At 44.6% G+C, this 17217-nt stretch overlaps 1 protein-coding gene across 2 annotated transcripts in view; it reads left to right on the top strand.

Moving 5' to 3' along the window:
* The window catches only part of LOC147016438 (nuclear mitotic apparatus protein 1-like), a 32479-nt gene continuing 15262 nt past the window's right edge, over positions 1-17217 (top strand). The window contains exons 1-5 of one of the 2 annotated variants that reach the window (XM_085845097.1): positions 1-342; positions 3610-3936; positions 9209-9265; positions 9393-9539; positions 16885-17049. In XM_085845097.1, the coding sequence (XP_085701223.1) occupies positions 16-342; positions 3610-3936; positions 9209-9265; positions 9393-9539; positions 16885-17049 (1023 nt within the window). In that variant the 5' untranslated portion in view covers positions 1-15. The remainder of the gene's footprint in view (positions 343-3609; positions 3937-9208; positions 9266-9392; positions 9540-16884; positions 17050-17217) is intronic. The other variant, XM_085845098.1, reaches the window with a different exon arrangement.

The raw sequence follows: 17217 nt of genomic DNA, 5'->3' as shown, positions 1-17217 counted from the left end.
AAAGAATGGATAAAAATGAGTGACTTGGAGTTGTTTTGCAGGTTTTTGGATAAGACTGTCAAAGTGAAGGCCGGAACCTATCTTAACGAGGTCACTGCAATTAAAGCCAAAGCCGCTATGGATTCGAGTCGAGACTCTCTGGAAAGTTCTCCTTCCATTATTCCATCCCCCGAGTCTCATGCTCGAACTGCTGGAGACGTCTCGTTTGAGTTTTGTAGCGGTGAGAACATGCTTGACGAGGGAGAAGTCCAGGAGTATGAATTTTTTCGCATTGCCGAGCTTCAACGAAGGAACCGTCGATGTCTCCCTCACATGAAATCCTCCTACCCAGCAGAGACCCAGGTATATAGAAATGATTACACAAGGGACAAAGGAAATTTACCCTGGTAGTTGTACAACTTTTACAACAGGTGATTGGTCAACATTGTAAAAAATTTTTGTTGTTGGAATCGATGGAATGTGCTCTGTATTCTTTACCAACAATCCCACCCATTGTTTATGATGCTGTGCAAATGTGCCTCTTGTTCGGACTTGCATTGAAGGTCACTTGAGAATGTGATCGCAAGTTAGTTTGTCCATTTCTTTAATTTTAATTGTATCTTGTGGTCGATGCTGCTTTTTATTTTGTTTTACCTGTGATCACGTTCATGGATCTATTATTGAGCGTTTCAACCTTGCAGTATTTCATTCCCACTCATTGATTTTGCTTGATGGTTGACATGGACAGTGGGAACGTTTTTCCGTTTCACGGACGTCGTGAATTTTACGACGAAGAATTTGTTCTTGAAACGTGCTGACACGTGTGCCGTTCTCCTTTTTGGGGGTGAGGGTTCCATCTGCACTTGGTTATGCCTTCTCGCATTCTTCCAGCAGGTGATCCAGTTCCGACTCGTTTATGAACCTTTCAAACAGTGGATCAAAACGTTTGTGTCCTTCAAAAAAATTTCACCAAAATCCTTAGATTGTGATTTGGATCTCGCGGAGCCTCCTTTTATCAGTATTGTTCACTCAGCAGCACACGACGTCATGTTACAGAATTCTCAAGAATCTGATTTATTCTGGTGAGGCACATCTGATCAATCTGTTTTCAATTGGTTGGAAATCTACTACCTTTTAATTTAATTTTTTTTTTTAATGCTCTTAAAATGTCAAGTATGGTCATGTGAGAACCTCAAAATATATGACTTGGCAGAGCCTGAGATCAAGCTCACCCGCGATCAAACCTATCGAGTGTCACCGGCTTCCAAAACCTTGTGACAGCTGATGGAGTCTGTCTCCAGTGCACATTCCCCTTCTGTACCATCATGCCAAAAGGATGGGTTCATGTTGTGTTCTGTTCATGGGATGCGAGGGGGGTGACTAATTTTTGCCTTTATTGAGAAGACAATGGTCAACAATCCTTCCTTTTCCCCATGTCAGACTGTTCTCTGCACAAAGTGCACTTCGCTCCCAAAAATATTGAAGAATTCCTCTTCATTCTTGACACGTCCCCCACAACTAGTTCTGATGGTATTGGCACTGTGATTCTCAAATGTTTCAGCCCTATTCACTCTTTCCTTGCTGTTCTGGGTTTGTTTTTTTTTCTTATTATTTATTTATTTATTTATTTATTTTTTTGCAGATGGCCTCCTCCTCCATCATGGAAAGTTGGAAACGTCACCCCTGTTGACGAGAAAGGTTCGAAGCCTAATCCACTCATCCACAGAGCAGTAAGCCATTTTCCCATCATAAGTGAGGTGATGGAATCTATCATTGCTACAGACTTGAGGCATTCTTTGCTTCGACGCTCCATCCTATAATCGTCAGTTTGGATTCCACCGTTGACATTTTAATGGATTGATGCACAAAATACCAAAGGAGAGACTAGGGCCATCTCTCGAGCTCTAAGCCTTGTTGGGCACCTACCCAACCCACACATTCCAAACTCTCCTCCAATGGTGTTGGGGGACCCTTCATTTTAATGGTTATCAGGTTTTCTCAAAGCAGAAACAATTGGTTGTTACTGATACCATTGTATTGATCTCCCCTTGAATCGAGTGTCCCACAAGACAGTGTTCTAGTATGGACATTATTCTTGATCTACATCAATGACTTGCCTACTTACTTCCCTGTCTAATTATCTGTACAATTTTTGCATCAGAGTCCACCCCCGTGCAGAACGGTACCTCCAAAGAAGTTGACTGTCACAGCAACTATCTCTACCCATCCAGAAGAAAAGGTTTGTTCAGCTAAATCGAGCATGTCTTTCAATGCAGGGTTTCTGAAATGCTGAGCCGGAGGGTTGGCCGGAGAAATAATCCATGGAATTCCTCGGCTTCATTCCTTATCGGTGTGAGGGTGGATCATGCCCAACTGGCTTTGAAGGCAGGCCAATGCCTCCATATTGTCCTCAGCACAAATTGCATTCTCTGCTGCTCAGTGCTTTCACAGATAAGGTCTTAATCTGAAGTATCATCGAATAGGGATCCCCATTCTGAGTTGATGTATCGATTTCCTATCTTGCTTTCGTGGAAACAATAAAGTCCAAGGCTTCCCGTATTATTGCCATATTTCATCAGGACGTGAAGTCCGATGGACTGCTGCTCCTCCAACACAGGTTGATGAATTCTTTTAATCACATCACTTCTGGCACTGCTCCCATCCTCTCAGCCCACCCAGGTCACACCGATTCTCCCAGTATCACATACCAGGTTACCTTCCCAATTTCCAAGCTCAACTCACTTCCATGCCTTCAACTATTCACTCGTATGTGGAACAGACTCACCCGGTGTCTGTTTCAAGCAAGCTCTCTCTCACTCTCTAGCCATTCAATAGGACTATCCATTATCACATCATGCTTTCTCCCATATCCTTCCCTGCTCTTCTTCTCCCACAAACGTGTGTGTGTGTGTGTGTGTGTGTGTGTGTGTGTGTGTGTGTGTGTGTGTGTGTGTGTGTGTGTGTGTGTGTGTGTGTGTGTGTGTGTGTGTGTGTGTGTGTGTGTGTGTGTGTGTGTGTGTGTGTGTGTGTGTGTGTTTGTGTGTGTGGTTGGTTCCCCACCCCATTCAGTTTGTCAGTTTGTGAACCTGTGGCCCTCTGTCACTTAGGTTGTCCATGAGTGTAGATTTCTGTATTCAAAAAGGTCAACTAAATATCTGACTAATTGGTAAGGAATGGTGATTCACTCTGCTCCTTTGAGTGGCCTTTGGCCACTGATGTTGACCCATGATCAGAGAGTTTCTGAGCTTGAAGGATCAACGATGCCCAGATGATGATCGCCATTGTCATAAATCATTCAGCCAATTTATTTCCACACCCCGTTCACATTCTTTTTGTACACACTTTGCTGTCAACCATTTTATAATGGTTATTATCTCCATTTCCGTTCGCTTTCGAGTCTCTTTTCACTCGGCCTTCCCACCGATTTGCCAATCATTTCTTTGTAATTCGATTTTAAATTTTCTGATTTGTATAATTTCCAAAACTGACTGCCAGATTCTATCCTTGACCCACTAATATAACATATCATGCAGACATACTGCAGGCTAACCCCCTGCTCAACCAGGGAAAATGGCTTTTAAAAATGCCTGTTGTGTTGTTGTTGTTGTTGTTGTTGTTGTTGTTGTTTAGACATACTGCAAAGATGCCACAGATGAACAAATGAAGACTGGAAACCCCATGGAAATGATTCAACGGACCTCACTTGTATCTGACTCCATGCCAAATGATACGCAACGCACCTCACTCAACATCTGCGCCAGGCCACGCCGACACACAATGGCCCCGACGGACTTTATGCAGAGACCAAGGGGAGCCTGGGCTGCACATGGCCGACAACACCAATACTGCAGATCTAAACCTCCGCCCCAGTCCTCATTTGGTGGAGTATTATTGGGCAGGGAGCCCAGGAGTAATGTCCAACATAAACGAGCTGCTGATCATCAGCCTTTATATGAGGTATTTTGAACTTTAATCGTTATTTATTTACTTCCATCGCGAACAGTGTGTCCGTCTGTCTCCCGTTTACAGCAGCCCCTCCCCACGCACCGTCAAAGCTGCGCATACAGGTAAAGCTCAACATTCATGTTTGACATGATGGTAGAACGGGCATGAGTAATATTGTTGCCAAATTTTGTTTCGCAACCAGGATATTTTGCCTTCTTTTCATACAAATCCATTCTTCAGCAGCTGATGTTGCACCACAATTTTGTGGTGGGCAGTATAACGAGCTCACAGCTTTGGCTCTGAGTGAAACCAAGAGTGCAATGCAATTAACTTTTTTTTTAAGTCCATGAAGGAATTATAATTGATAAATTCACTTAAACTTTTCCCCTCACTGTGGACCGATACTTTTTCTTGCATACAAATAAAATGATGTTGTAGGGGAAGATCATCATTTGGAGTACTTCAGACCTATCTCTCCTGGTCAACATTTCAAAAGCATTCAGTGTTTCAGATGGATCGGTCAGAGTTCCAGACGGTGTCTTGAAGGTTTCCACGAGTTTTTGATTATTGAGAATATCTCCAGACAGTAACAAGTATGGTCTGATTGCCTGCAATAAATTTGCAGGGGCAATAAAACTTTCAGAATATTTTATGTTTTATAAAAGGGGTGGGGAGGGGAAGGTAGTTCGTTTCAGGCCTTATCCACCATTTATATTCGGGTAGATACTTTGGACTTTTGTTTGCCTCATATTCCTGCCCTTTTGCCGCACCAAAATTTGGGGGTTTTTTGTTTGTTTTGTTTACACGGTCTAGGCTCATGGACAAACTCGAACACAAGACGTGCCTGGACTTAACAGAGCAGTAGGAAGAGGGGGGCAGGTGAACACACCAAGATCTGGGTTCCCATCGTGTACAGCCTTTTTGGCTGCTGGTTGCATCATTGGTTAGGGGCGTGGCTACGTCACTGATGCAGTGCCCCTATTACCAGCACACTGGTGCTCATTTGGCCAACCTCGGAAGGATGACCGGCTGAGTCAACCCCCTGGTGTTAATTCAGCGGAAAAAGGGCTCGAACTCGGGACACTGGGATCCCAAGCCACCACCCTAACCACTAAACCAATGCCAGGCTAAAGAGCTGGGTTAAAAGGACAAATAGGGTGTGTCTTGGAGAATTGAGGGAAGTGAGGAAGAATGAGTGCAAGAGTCGTACACAAGATTGATGCAACCATAAACTCTCAATCACAAAAGTGGAATGAAGAACTAGAAACCTGGAAAGAGGTGGGCTAGGGGGAGGGTTAATGGGGGTATAAAATACAGTGGTGAGCAGCTGTCTTAAAGCCCTGGAGGGAAGAATGAGATTGAAAAGACTGATTAAGTTGGTGAACAGGTGAGAGAAAAGAGAAACAAATGAATGAGGTGAGGGGGTGAGTCTCTGGATTTTGGAAGATTCATGAGATTAGTGTTCCTGGCAGACCACGTGTGCCCTGCAGGAACTTGGGGGAGAACTGGGGGGGGGGGGGAACTACAGGAACGAAAATTGCAAAGGATGCAAGACCAGAAATGAGGTGGCAGAGAGACCACCGTCTGCAATGTGAAAGTGATAGGCCCAGAGACTCTGCTTCATCGTGGTAGAATCCAATGATCTTGCAGGCCTTCGTTTCCATGGTGTCGAGCTGAGTCAGATGTGAGGAAGGGTCACTAGCCCAGAGGGGAGGTAGTACTCCATCAAACTGCAGATGAAGGCCTTGTAAGTGGATAAAAATTCAGAAGTGCCAAGGAAGGTCTTTGCACAATGGGATGCCTAGTCTGCTGGCTTTGGAAACCAACTTAGAAATGTGGTTCTTTCAAGAAAGATAATGGCTGACAATTAGGCCCAAAAGATTGAGTTACTGACCTTCATTAAGGAGATTAAGAAAGTAGATGCGAGAGTTTGCGAGATTGTGCTTTTGGAGAGCGAATGACAATTGTCAGGGTTGATTGACATGCCAAGTGTTTGACAAGCTTGTGATGCCATCAGTTTGCAAAGAGGGAAGAGGCTGGTGACTGTCCATCTGAAGAATGATGGATTCTATCGGAGAGGGAATAGTCATCAGGGATGAGATGGAGGATTTTCCAGAATAATCGTTGATCAAGATCGATATTAGGAATAGGACGAGGCTCAAGACACTGCGTTGGGGCACTCAGTCTTTACAGGGAGAGGTTGCTGTTGAGAGCTATGTGTTGGTTTTGACAGCAGGGGAAGTTGGGATCCTTGGAAAGTTAAATTGGTGTTTTGTAGCCTTAGCCTGCATGTTGGAACACTCATGGGAATCGATTTGACGTCATCTGCTCGGGCATCAGTTTGTACAAATTATAGTCCACTTTTCTTAATCCTTAAACCCTTTTCATTATTTAACATTTCAGTTAAAGCACTCGATTCTTCGAGGTCAGTTCCCACCTCGATGAGAACGAGCACATGAGTGGGTATCATTAACACGATGGTTCTTTTCCAATGTCAGCAGAAACTGCATTTAATTACCTCTGCCACCAAAGTTGAAGTAGGTTATGTTTTCACCCCTGTCTCTGTCTTTGTTACTTGCAAAATCGAAGAATTTTGAAGTATATTGGTTGGTCGATTTTTGTCTGTCTGTTTGTTTATCGCCTACAGGTCACAATTTTAAACCGATCTTCACGAAACTTCACCACATGGTAGAGTTTGTCATAAGGAAGAAGCCAATTATTTTTGAGGTCAAAAAGTCAACTCAGGTGGTATTTCTAAAATCCTCAATTTTCATCCGATTGACTTGATATTTGAAGTGGATTTACATATCAGGTTGCTGAATTCGACAAGCCAATTGCTTTTGAGGTCAACATGGACCAAAAGGTCAACGTAGTCCCAAGGTCAACAATTAAGGAGGTATTTCTAAAATCCTCAATTTTCGTCTCGACTTGAAATTTAAAGAGGATTTGCATTTCAGGTCACTGAATTCAATCACCAATTATTTTCGAGGTCAACATAGGACGTCATCCTGCAGTTGGGTTATTATTTTTTTTTTATCAGGAGGTTGGTGGCAGGATTTGCACTCCGGCCACCGTAAAACCCTTCATTCTGCAAAACACAAAAACGCAAAAAAAATCTGAAAACCCACTCCGTGGGAGTACCTCCTGTGCAGCTTCCCTTCGCAGGGCAGCTCAACGGATGATGGGATTGGGGCAAAGCTTTCGGGACCCCCAATCTTTGATGATAGGAGGGAAACCACGGGGTAACATTCCCGGGTCAGATTGCGGGAGAGTGTCGGAGTGGTGCTGAGGTGTCGTCCACCAGACGGTGGTCTCCTTGGGTTAACTTGAGGCGGTTCCTTCGGGTGGGTGCCTGGAATGTCCTATCCCTAAGAGAGGATGATCATCTGTCTCTGTTATCATCTGAGCTCAAGCGTTTGGACATAGGTATTGCAGCACTCTCTGAGGTTCGAAGACCGGATTGCGGCGAGATCATGGCAGGTGGTTACACCTACTATTGGTGTGGTCGCTCTGATGGTCACCATGCCCAAGGAGTTGCTGTATCTGTGTTCAATAAGCTGACTTCAATGATAATTGAGGAAACATCGGTCAACGTGTATTATGAGACAAATTATTCGTTACTCCTTGGTTGTCATTGTCCTGGTCTCTGTTTATGCTCCGACTGAGGCGAGTGATCTGACCGTGAAGGATGCTTTCTATGCCATGCTTGAGTCTGTGGTTGATCAGTGCCCTAGACGAGATACTCTTCTAGTCTTGGGATTTCAATGCTTCGACTGGAACTGATGGGGATGATTATGAGACGTGTGTTGCTCCCCATGGGTCTGGAACTGTGAACCTGAATTGCACTAAGTTCCTTGACTTTGCAAGAATGAGGGTAGAAAAGATCATGGTTTTCAATTGGGAATGGTCTGAGATGGTGTGAACATCTGTCTTGAAGACCTGGAGGGGAGAATGGGGAAGTTGGTTTCACAGCCTGGAAAAAAAGAAGAACAAATGAGTGGAGGTGAGCGGGGATCCTGGATTAAGGTAGTTTCACCAGAAGGGGGTTGATGGTGGACCGTGTGAGCCCTGCAGAAACCTGAGGGGGCACAAAGCATGGAAGTACCAGAGGGTGCAAGACCAGAAAGTAGGTGGTGAAAGACAGAGAATACTGACCTGTCTGCGATGGCAAAGTGATCGACCCATAAACTCGGTTTCATCGTGGGAAATTCCAATAATCTTGAAGGTCTTGGTTTCCACCCATGGTGTCAAGCTGAGCAAGACGTTAGGCAAGGGAGTCAGCCCAGAGGGGAGAGCAGTATTCCATCAAGCTGTGGATAAGAGTTCAGGTGTGCCAAGGAAGGAGTTTCTACAATGGAGAATGCCCAGTCGGCAGCTGACTTTGGAGGCCAATTTTGAAATGTGATTTGCCCAAGAAAGATAATCCTGATGGCAGGTGAGAATGAATGACAACTTCTCAAGACTATTGTTAAGAAAGTAGAAGGGGCGAGTGGGGGAGGGGTTGCCGAGACGTGCAATCATGAAGTTGACAATTTTATGTAACTGGTCATAACATTGACCGGATTTAATGGCCATTGGTCACATTTATCAGGTGGTCATCAAAGGAAAACAGGTCTGTACATTCATTAGATTTGAATTGAGAAATTTTTCACTCAAGATGGGATACACCTTACTGTGCCGTACTGTACTGTATATCGACAAGAAAAGTAAATGTATCTCAGACTGAATAATCCTGATGGCAGGTTCCCCTTTTACCTTGTACTTTGAACATGTCCATGATAGAGGGATGTTTAAAAGTAATGTCATATGTTTATTTTTTGGGGGGGTGCAATTTCTGTCAACCTTTACCGCTGACCCCAAATTAGTTTCTATGATGTTCAGTCCTGAAGAATGCATTCAACTGTTCTAAACCTCCTCCGATTGGTGATTCATTCCACTATGACAAATTGCAAGCAAGTTCGCTGAACAGTTTTCAAATGCAATTTGAAATCTAACTCTGCAATACGCTGATGCACACAAACCCGCAAATGATCGACTAAGTGCATTTCAGGGCGAAGTCTCCTTGGTATCTTGGTAGGACTTTCAATGTCCGACTGTGTCTCTTAAGATTGATCATTGTCCATCTGAAATTCTGAGTTCTTTCTGTTGTGGTTTTGTGAAAGTAATGGAAGATCATTATTTACATGAACAAAAATGTTTCGTTTTTTTTAGTTTTTTTTCAAATGATGTCTGTATGTCTGATGTTCATTCGTTAATTTAATAAGTCCCATGTTCACTCAAACAGGATGAAGTATTCGGCATAAACCATCATAGTATCCCAGAAGAAGCGAGCCCTGAACAGGTCTGCTTTGACAAACGTATAACCTTTGATGTTGTTTTTTTTGTTTGTTTTTTTTTTTTTTCTTAATTGTCCCTGTGAGCTTTGAGCATGTGTGGTTTCGTCTTCGTTTTGGTGACTTTTGTTCCAGATATGCCGGAGGCAAAGCATTGCCTTCAAAATCGATAACACCCCACCGAGACAACCGTCACGTAGACCCTTGAGACCTGTGCCCAACAGAGGACAGAGACCTGTGCCCAACAGAGGACCAGGTAGCATCACGCAAGCGATAAACCAGGTGAGATTTGGGGATATCGTTTTTCATTGCCCTCATTATTGTATTATTAATTGATTAAGTCAAAACAAGTAATCCTCTCAATTTATTTTTTCAAAACAAAGTAATCACGATCCAGCTTTTAATCTGTCTATCTCTATCTCGCTCTTCTGTCTTGACAAACTCCTGTGGCTCTGTTTCTCCATCAACCCCTGATGGCACTGGTCCTGGTACCATTTCTGTATTACCCCTGACCTTTCGCCATCACGGACTGCACAGCCCGCATGAAAACCCTGTTCACTTCCCCACGGTCTGCTCCTCCCGTCCCGCATCACTGCCAGGATCTTCCAGCCCAATCCCTGCCTCCATCCTTACCTTTGCTTATCCAGCCTTTACACCTGCCCCACATCCTATTTTGCCTTCCAAGCTCTCGTCTCAGCCCATATGCCACTGTTTATCACCTTCAATTTGTTGCTCATCGCCTTCACATCACTGCCCATTGCCCCCTACTCTGCTTGCATATCACGCCTTAAGCCTTCTCCAATTGCTTTTTGTCCTGTGTTCATCGTATCCATTGTACTCAACATTTGGCCGAACATCACCGCTAATTGGTCCATTACCACTGTAGCTTGTGAGGCCGACCTGCTATCATAAGGGGTCAGGGTGGGAGGAGGAGGGGTGCTGTGGATTGGTCGTCTGCAAGCATGACAAGTGTATGCTGCACCCTCTACCGAATATTCCCTTGGTCATCTTCCTTGATCATGGGTTCTTCCATTTCCTCTTTAATTAAGCCCACATGGTCCTGCTCACCTTTGTCCGACATAGCTGTAAAAAATTTTTAAAGAAGTTCCACCCTCACAATGCTCAGTTACATTTTGGGATGCTGCTGATAGCTCCCCAGGTCCAATCCCATTCCTGACACCAAATGCTATAGAACCAGGGTTCACCACGAGGGGGACTTCTCAGACTCTCCCCAGCTTCCGGCCCTATCGGCAGACATACAGTCCCGTATAGGCAGTCCTGCCCATCGGGTTGGCGAGCAACTACGAACGCTGATTGATACCGCCAAACCTGGCAGGATCCTCTCTCTAAAACTCGTTACCTTTTCTGGTGGTGGCAATGTCAATTGATGCCCATACCCTCAGTGCGCACCCATATATTTATTACAATCAGATACCTGTCTGTGACGGGTATGGAGGACAGGACTGATCACAGTACTCGGTTACGGTAGTTTCTTTGGATGTTTTGCGCCGCATTCAACAGCTCAATTCATATTGGTGGCGTGTCTGGGTGCCCACGGTAGTGTTTGAGACCGGTCGCTTTAGAGTTTAGATTGTTGGCCTTGACACTTGGTGCCGGATGAGTAACACGAACGATTTGACATATTCATCGTTTCTATATACCTGGTGTTGGCTCAATGGTTAGGGTGGTGGCTTGGAATCCTCTGATCCTGAGTTCAAACCCCACTCCACTGTTGAATTCATACCAGGTGGGGTTGACTCTGCCTGTCATCCTTCCGAGGTCGGCAAAATGAGTGCCAGCATGCTGGTATCCTGTGTCGGAGTGGCGACCCGTCCAGGATTGTGTCCAATAGCCAAGGAGACTGCTTAGGCAGCACCAACGCTCTGCATGGAGTATGGTCCCGATGGATGGATGGATCGTTTCTATATTACCTCCATCGACAGATTAACAACATGACAGGATAAAAGTCATAAATGCTGAGTTGAACAAACATCCTGAACTCATGGACTTGGTTAAGTAAATAAAGCACGTCATCTGGGACCCGGCCGTCGGTTTTCCGCCGAACGCTGCTGATTGTGACGTCATCGATTCCCTCTTCCCTCTTTGAAAATTCTATCTATATTCGATTTTATGAATCCGCCATCACCTGCGTAAATACATGGAGCACATCATGTGAAGATTTCGGAAGTATGAACAGAATATGTTCGGAGAAAAGTGTGTTCGAAGTTCCAGGCTTACGCTCATTATATTATTATGATGATGTACGGCCAAGTGGAACTGCGAGTACGCACTGGCTAACTGCAGAGCCAATCAATGGGGCAGAACTTCCCATCTATCTAGTCTTGCATGCTAAACAGTTCAGTAAATGCATTCATTCAATCGGCACAATAAAACAAGAGCTATTCAATTGGCATGGGCATGTATTTGCAATAGCAATCATGAGCATGTTTTTAGAATGGATGTACTGAAAATCACAATAGAAAGACAATTATAAGATGCATGAGAAAATTGATTTCTCTTCGTGCTTACGGAACCCACTTTTACAGTCGTGACTACAGCTAAACATAGGACATAGCACCATCAATCATCCTGGAAGTTAGACAGTGAGAAGATTCGAGGAAGAGCGGAGTATTGGATCGACTCCAAGCTTACTGGACACAGACCATGCATGCCTATGCTGCGCCTAAATTGAAGGAGGGGAAATGGTGGTGGGTGAGGGATTGGGGGAGTGGTGATGTGGTATCAGAATGTGGTGTGAAGTGGTTGGAACCACTGCATTCAACAGTTCTCGTACAGCTATCTGTATCCAGACTCCCGTGCTCGTCCTCTCATCGGGCAGTGACTCGTGCAGGCAATTAACAGCTCGTTCAGGCAGGTAAGTCCAGCCGGAATCAAAGCATTCGCTCCCTTTCAGTGGTTCTGCTGCCCGGCGGTGCCCCTTGTCCACCCACATGCTTCCTTTTTTATTGGGGCCAGCGCAGGTGTGGTTTAAAGCCTTTCCCACTCGGTTGTGGTTTCCTCTCATTGACTTTCCTGGCTCGTCGAGTCTTCGAGTGTCTTCCAGAATGATCCAACGCAACCAATGGGACACTATCCTTTCTAGAAGAATGAGTATTTTCAACATGCATGCTGTGAGCATGGGACTTTGTAATGTTCGTGGTATGTATGTTCTAAATCGAGTGTTTTTATAAAGAAGAAAGAAAAGGATTTATCAAGTTTGTCGGTCATTTGCACACGCTGAAGAGGTTTATTTGTTCATCATTAACAGGGTGATGTACGAGGGACCGTGACTCGGTGGTGAAAGGATGAAGGTTTTGTATGTTGAATGTAAAGAGGGGTTTGGTTTCTCAGGGGGAGGGTGTGAGGTTGAGGTTGGGAGATGGAATGACGAAGGATGTGAGCTTGAGGAACGAACAGATGGTTTTAAGATAAACGAGGAAAGTTTCCCATGCAGGTTTTGTAATAGATGAAAGATATAACTGACTCCTGGAACTGCTCGGCGTCTGAATGCATGGGGTTCTTTTGCCATAACCACAACAATATATATATATATATATATATATATATATATATATATATATATATATATATATATATATATATATATATATATATATATATATATATATATATATATACATGTCCGAGATATGAACGTTCACTCGGACTCATTGGTTAAGTGGAGCGTGAATCTTTCTTTCATGAGATGTGAAGAGTCTTGAGTGTCGTGTGGTTTACAGTATCCAGTGTACAGAACAGAAAACCTTCCAATTACACGTGTTTGTACCAATTGCGGGTAACCTATTGTGTTCCGATTTCGTAATCGCCGTATTTAATTTTAGCCAATCGCGTTTTTTATTTTTTTTTGAGCTGAGATGATTCATTGTTTGTGTCTGTGTGTATGATTACCTCATTACGAACTTTTTCTTGTTTCTCTCGCACCGTTGATCGGAGTAATCATACCAGCATACGGAAACAAAGCTAAATTTAAGAATGAATAGTCGTCGGACAGGAAATTGCATGGAGATCCCGTAATGCGAGATATACAAGATCGAGTCGACAAACAGCAGTTAATGATGGTCTCCAAACTTAAAACTATGGACAAAATTAATTGTGCCAAAAAGCAGAGAAAGGTTACGACATTGTGCGAAAAAGTAGAGTTGTTAGATATGTCAACAAGAAATGAAAGCGGCATCAGCTGTGGGCCACCATTACCGGATCAATGAATCCACTGTGTATTAACCCGAGTCAAATTTTGAGGTATATTTGAGTTCAGACTTGAGATTAGAAAGATGTTGTTTTCTTGGTATCTCCCACGGTGAGGCTGAGTCTTTGCTTTGTTGCTTTGGACCAATCTCCATTGGACATCATCCTTGTGATGGCTATTGATGGAGGACTGTGTCCAATGGAGATTGGGGAAGTGCTGGTCACACTCCACATGTTTCGATTTACCCGCCGATCACATCACGTGCCTTCTGGTTGAATGGTTTGCATTAGTGGGAACGATCATCTGGGTGGCAGACGGATGGTTGTTCTTTGTGGATTATGCGGTTTTACCGTGTGAGACATAATCTGCGGATGCTCACTATAAGTCAGGAGGTGTCTGATGTATAAACGATGAATGTGATATTCATTTGTTCGATATTTATCGGTATGCCGCCCTGATGAGGGCAAATAGGCCTGAAATCCAGATAGGCGGCTCCGTTTGATGTTTAACTGATGTTGACCATGTAATTTTTGTCTGTTTGACAGAGTTGCTGGGCAGAGGCCACTGGGTTGGAGGTGACGGTTTGGTGTAGGACTATGACCAATGGAGATTGGGGGAGTGCAAGTCACACTCCACATCGTCAATTATATATTGTCGTGGGTCTGGGCAGTTAAGGTTATCCCCCGACCCAATTGTGGTGGATGGGTGGTTAACACCGGATAGCCAAGCGGTTTCCCTTAAGAGGCGGACACCTTCATCCTCAGAGATTATAACGCTCGCGGGAGGGGTGGGACACGGCACTGGTGGAGCGATGGAAGCACAGATGGATAGCACAGCACAAAGGGTTTATTCTCGAACCCCACGACAAATACACGGACACATCAACTTAAAATAAGTGTGGGGATTTGATGTCAATAGAAATATTTACGAGGGTAATTCAAAATGTAATAATACGTGAAACAAATTCAGGTCTAAAATGAAGGTGCCTCTACACACAGACTTAAATCCAGGCAAGGGGAAAATGAAATAAAAGAAAAGCAAATCCTCCCTTTATTCTGGCACTTAGCTTGGTCCAGATATAGTCTTGATGGCACTTTGGAATCGAGGCGCTCCATCCTGCACGTGTAAATGCACCCAAAATGGCGTCGAGCCGCTCTCTGGGTGGGAAATGTGCGTGAGTTAAATTGTGATGTAATATTCAATGCCAAGGCTCAGAGATCGCGCTTACCAACCCACTGCTTTGTGGAATGGCGCCGTCTCTGGTGACATACACGAGGCTTCGAGGTCCATCCCTCACAACCAGCCAAGAGTCAATGGCCAGCGTTTTGCTCCACCACACGAGTCAATTTGCCTCAGCACAAATACGAGAATCGTGCCGTCTTCTTCATGCGTTGAAGGAAAGCCATTTTGTCGTGCCGAGCGGAGAGGCAAAGTGAGATCCTCTGTCTCAGCCACATTCCTCTTGACCGTGTGTGTCCCTCACACCGGACTCGTACGTTCACTCCCGATCTCTCTTCGACGTCACACCAAATTACTATCCACCTCTGGGGTGTGGCTTGCTGGCACGAAACCTGTAAAGGCGGGACCTCTCCCCGCTCGGCACGCCTGGCTTGATTGTGGTTATGGTTGTTGTTGGTATAAAAATGAAACTCCTTCATGGTTGGTTTGTAAATGCAAGAACGTAGGAATAGGTCATGGGGGCAATCACATACTGGAGGAAACACCGTACCACCCCCCATGTGGTGACTTGTAAATTAAGCTCACAGTTTCCCTCCTTAATTTACACCGAGATGTCTCCAACACGTCCATGGATCAAGCAACTCTATCCTATCTTAACTTTCTTATGAAATTACTTCATCTACTCCCACAACCGTAACAATATGTGGTTGGCTGATATCGGCAATTTATAGGGAATTGTCTGATTGGAGTCAGTGTTATTACTGTCTAGAGTACGTACTGTATACAACCCAAAAACCTTGAGCAGCTTTCACCCTAGTTTTGGGGGAATTTCAATAAAGAATTTTAAAACAACAACGTTTTATTATATTGACGTTTCAGGGAGATGTGCATAAACATTAATCTTTATTGACGGGTGGAGGAAATTTGGCTCTGTGATTTATAAAATGCATTGATTCGGAAATCGGGTGTTGTCAAATAAATTTTGCTTTGAAACTCGCAAACTAAACCATATTACCTTTGTAAAGAACACCCGGTTCATATAATGTAACCAATTGCTTTAGAAATGGTCACGAGGAAAACGTGATCGCTTGTTCGCTTCTGAGGTTAAAGGTTAAAATCTGCACCACCCATCACCACCATAAGATATGGGATGAAACTTTGCCACCATGACGCCTGCAACCAACCATGCAGGCATGCACATACACCCGTGGAGAGTCCCTTTGCAGATCCAAGTCTACCCCTCCACCTTGTAGCAACTGCCGACAGTACTGTTGTGGGCCGGGTATCGGCGACGAGCACGACCGCTAGATGGAGCAGTGGAGTTGGCTCCACCGAACACCCGGAATCCAGATCGTACCTTTCCGATAATTACGAAGGTACGGGTCCCTTACAGGACCATGAATCGTCAATAATTCAACCGCGTGGTACAGGGTTATTTGCCAAACTTCAAAATACCTAGAAGCCCACGTGGCGAGCTACCGAGGAATTCACATCCTCGACGGAGCTCGAACGGGATGAGCCGTCACCGTACTCGACCCGTGCATAACCTGAGCGGATGCTTACCGAGGTCCCGTCAGTTCAAATGCACAACTACGGCAGCAACGGCCTTTTTAATCACCCAACACGCACCGTGCTAAACCAATGAAGGAAAGGACAAGAACGAGCTGAAACATTTAACGGGATATATTGTTGCGGGGCCAGGACGTCGGCCGTGGGCACGACTGCTGGATGGAGCCGCAAGTCGGCTCGACCGATCGCCCGGAATTCAGATCGTCGCCCCGGATAAGTCCGGAGTCGACGGGTCCTCTATCGGACCGAAATTCGCCAGTGGATAGACCACCTGGGGTAGGGTCGATTGCCGATTTCAATTTACCTAAATACCCACGTGGTCCAACTACCGGGGAATTTCACCCTCGACGGAACTCGTACGAAAACGAGCCGCTTAGCGCGCTCGTTCCGTGTGCGATTCCGAGCAGTTTAATCGCCAAGAACCGTCGGTCCAAATATCCCCTTAGGGCCGTAACAACTTTAACTAATTCCCAATCGCGCGTCATGTCGAAACAATGAAAGAAACACAAAACGAGCTGATACATTGAACAAATAGGGGGTATTTATAGTTCTCTTTCAAGTCTGTTTTCAATAGACTTTCCCGCCTCTTTGCCAATTTTTTTATGTATAATTTCCATAACTGACTGCCAGATTATATTCTTGAACCACGAACATAACACCTTTGTTGCACAGACATATGACAAAGATGCCACAGTTGAGCAAATGAGGACTGGAGACTCTGTGGAAACAATACAACGGACCTCACTTGTGCCTGGCTTGAGGCCAAATCATGCGCAACACACCTTGAGATCCGTACCCAACAGAGGAACAGGTAGCATCTCTCATGCGATGAACAAGGTGAGTTTTGGGGATGTTCTTCATTGCCCTCATTATTAATACTGTACATGTTGTTTAAGCAATCTGTTATGCACTGCCTTCAGACAAGTTTTCCTTCCTGGAGTTCTCCTTGAAGTGAATCAAGTTTAACACATTATGTGACCTAACTTTACAGAGGAGCAGTAATGC

This window comes from Eptatretus burgeri, chromosome 11 (genome assembly GCF_056783735.1).
Source record: "Eptatretus burgeri isolate ZD-2024b chromosome 11, Ebu_testis_v1, whole genome shotgun sequence".
Taxonomy (NCBI): Eukaryota; Metazoa; Chordata; class Myxini; order Myxiniformes; family Myxinidae; genus Eptatretus; species Eptatretus burgeri.
This window is presented reverse-complemented; position numbering and strand designations above follow the sequence as displayed.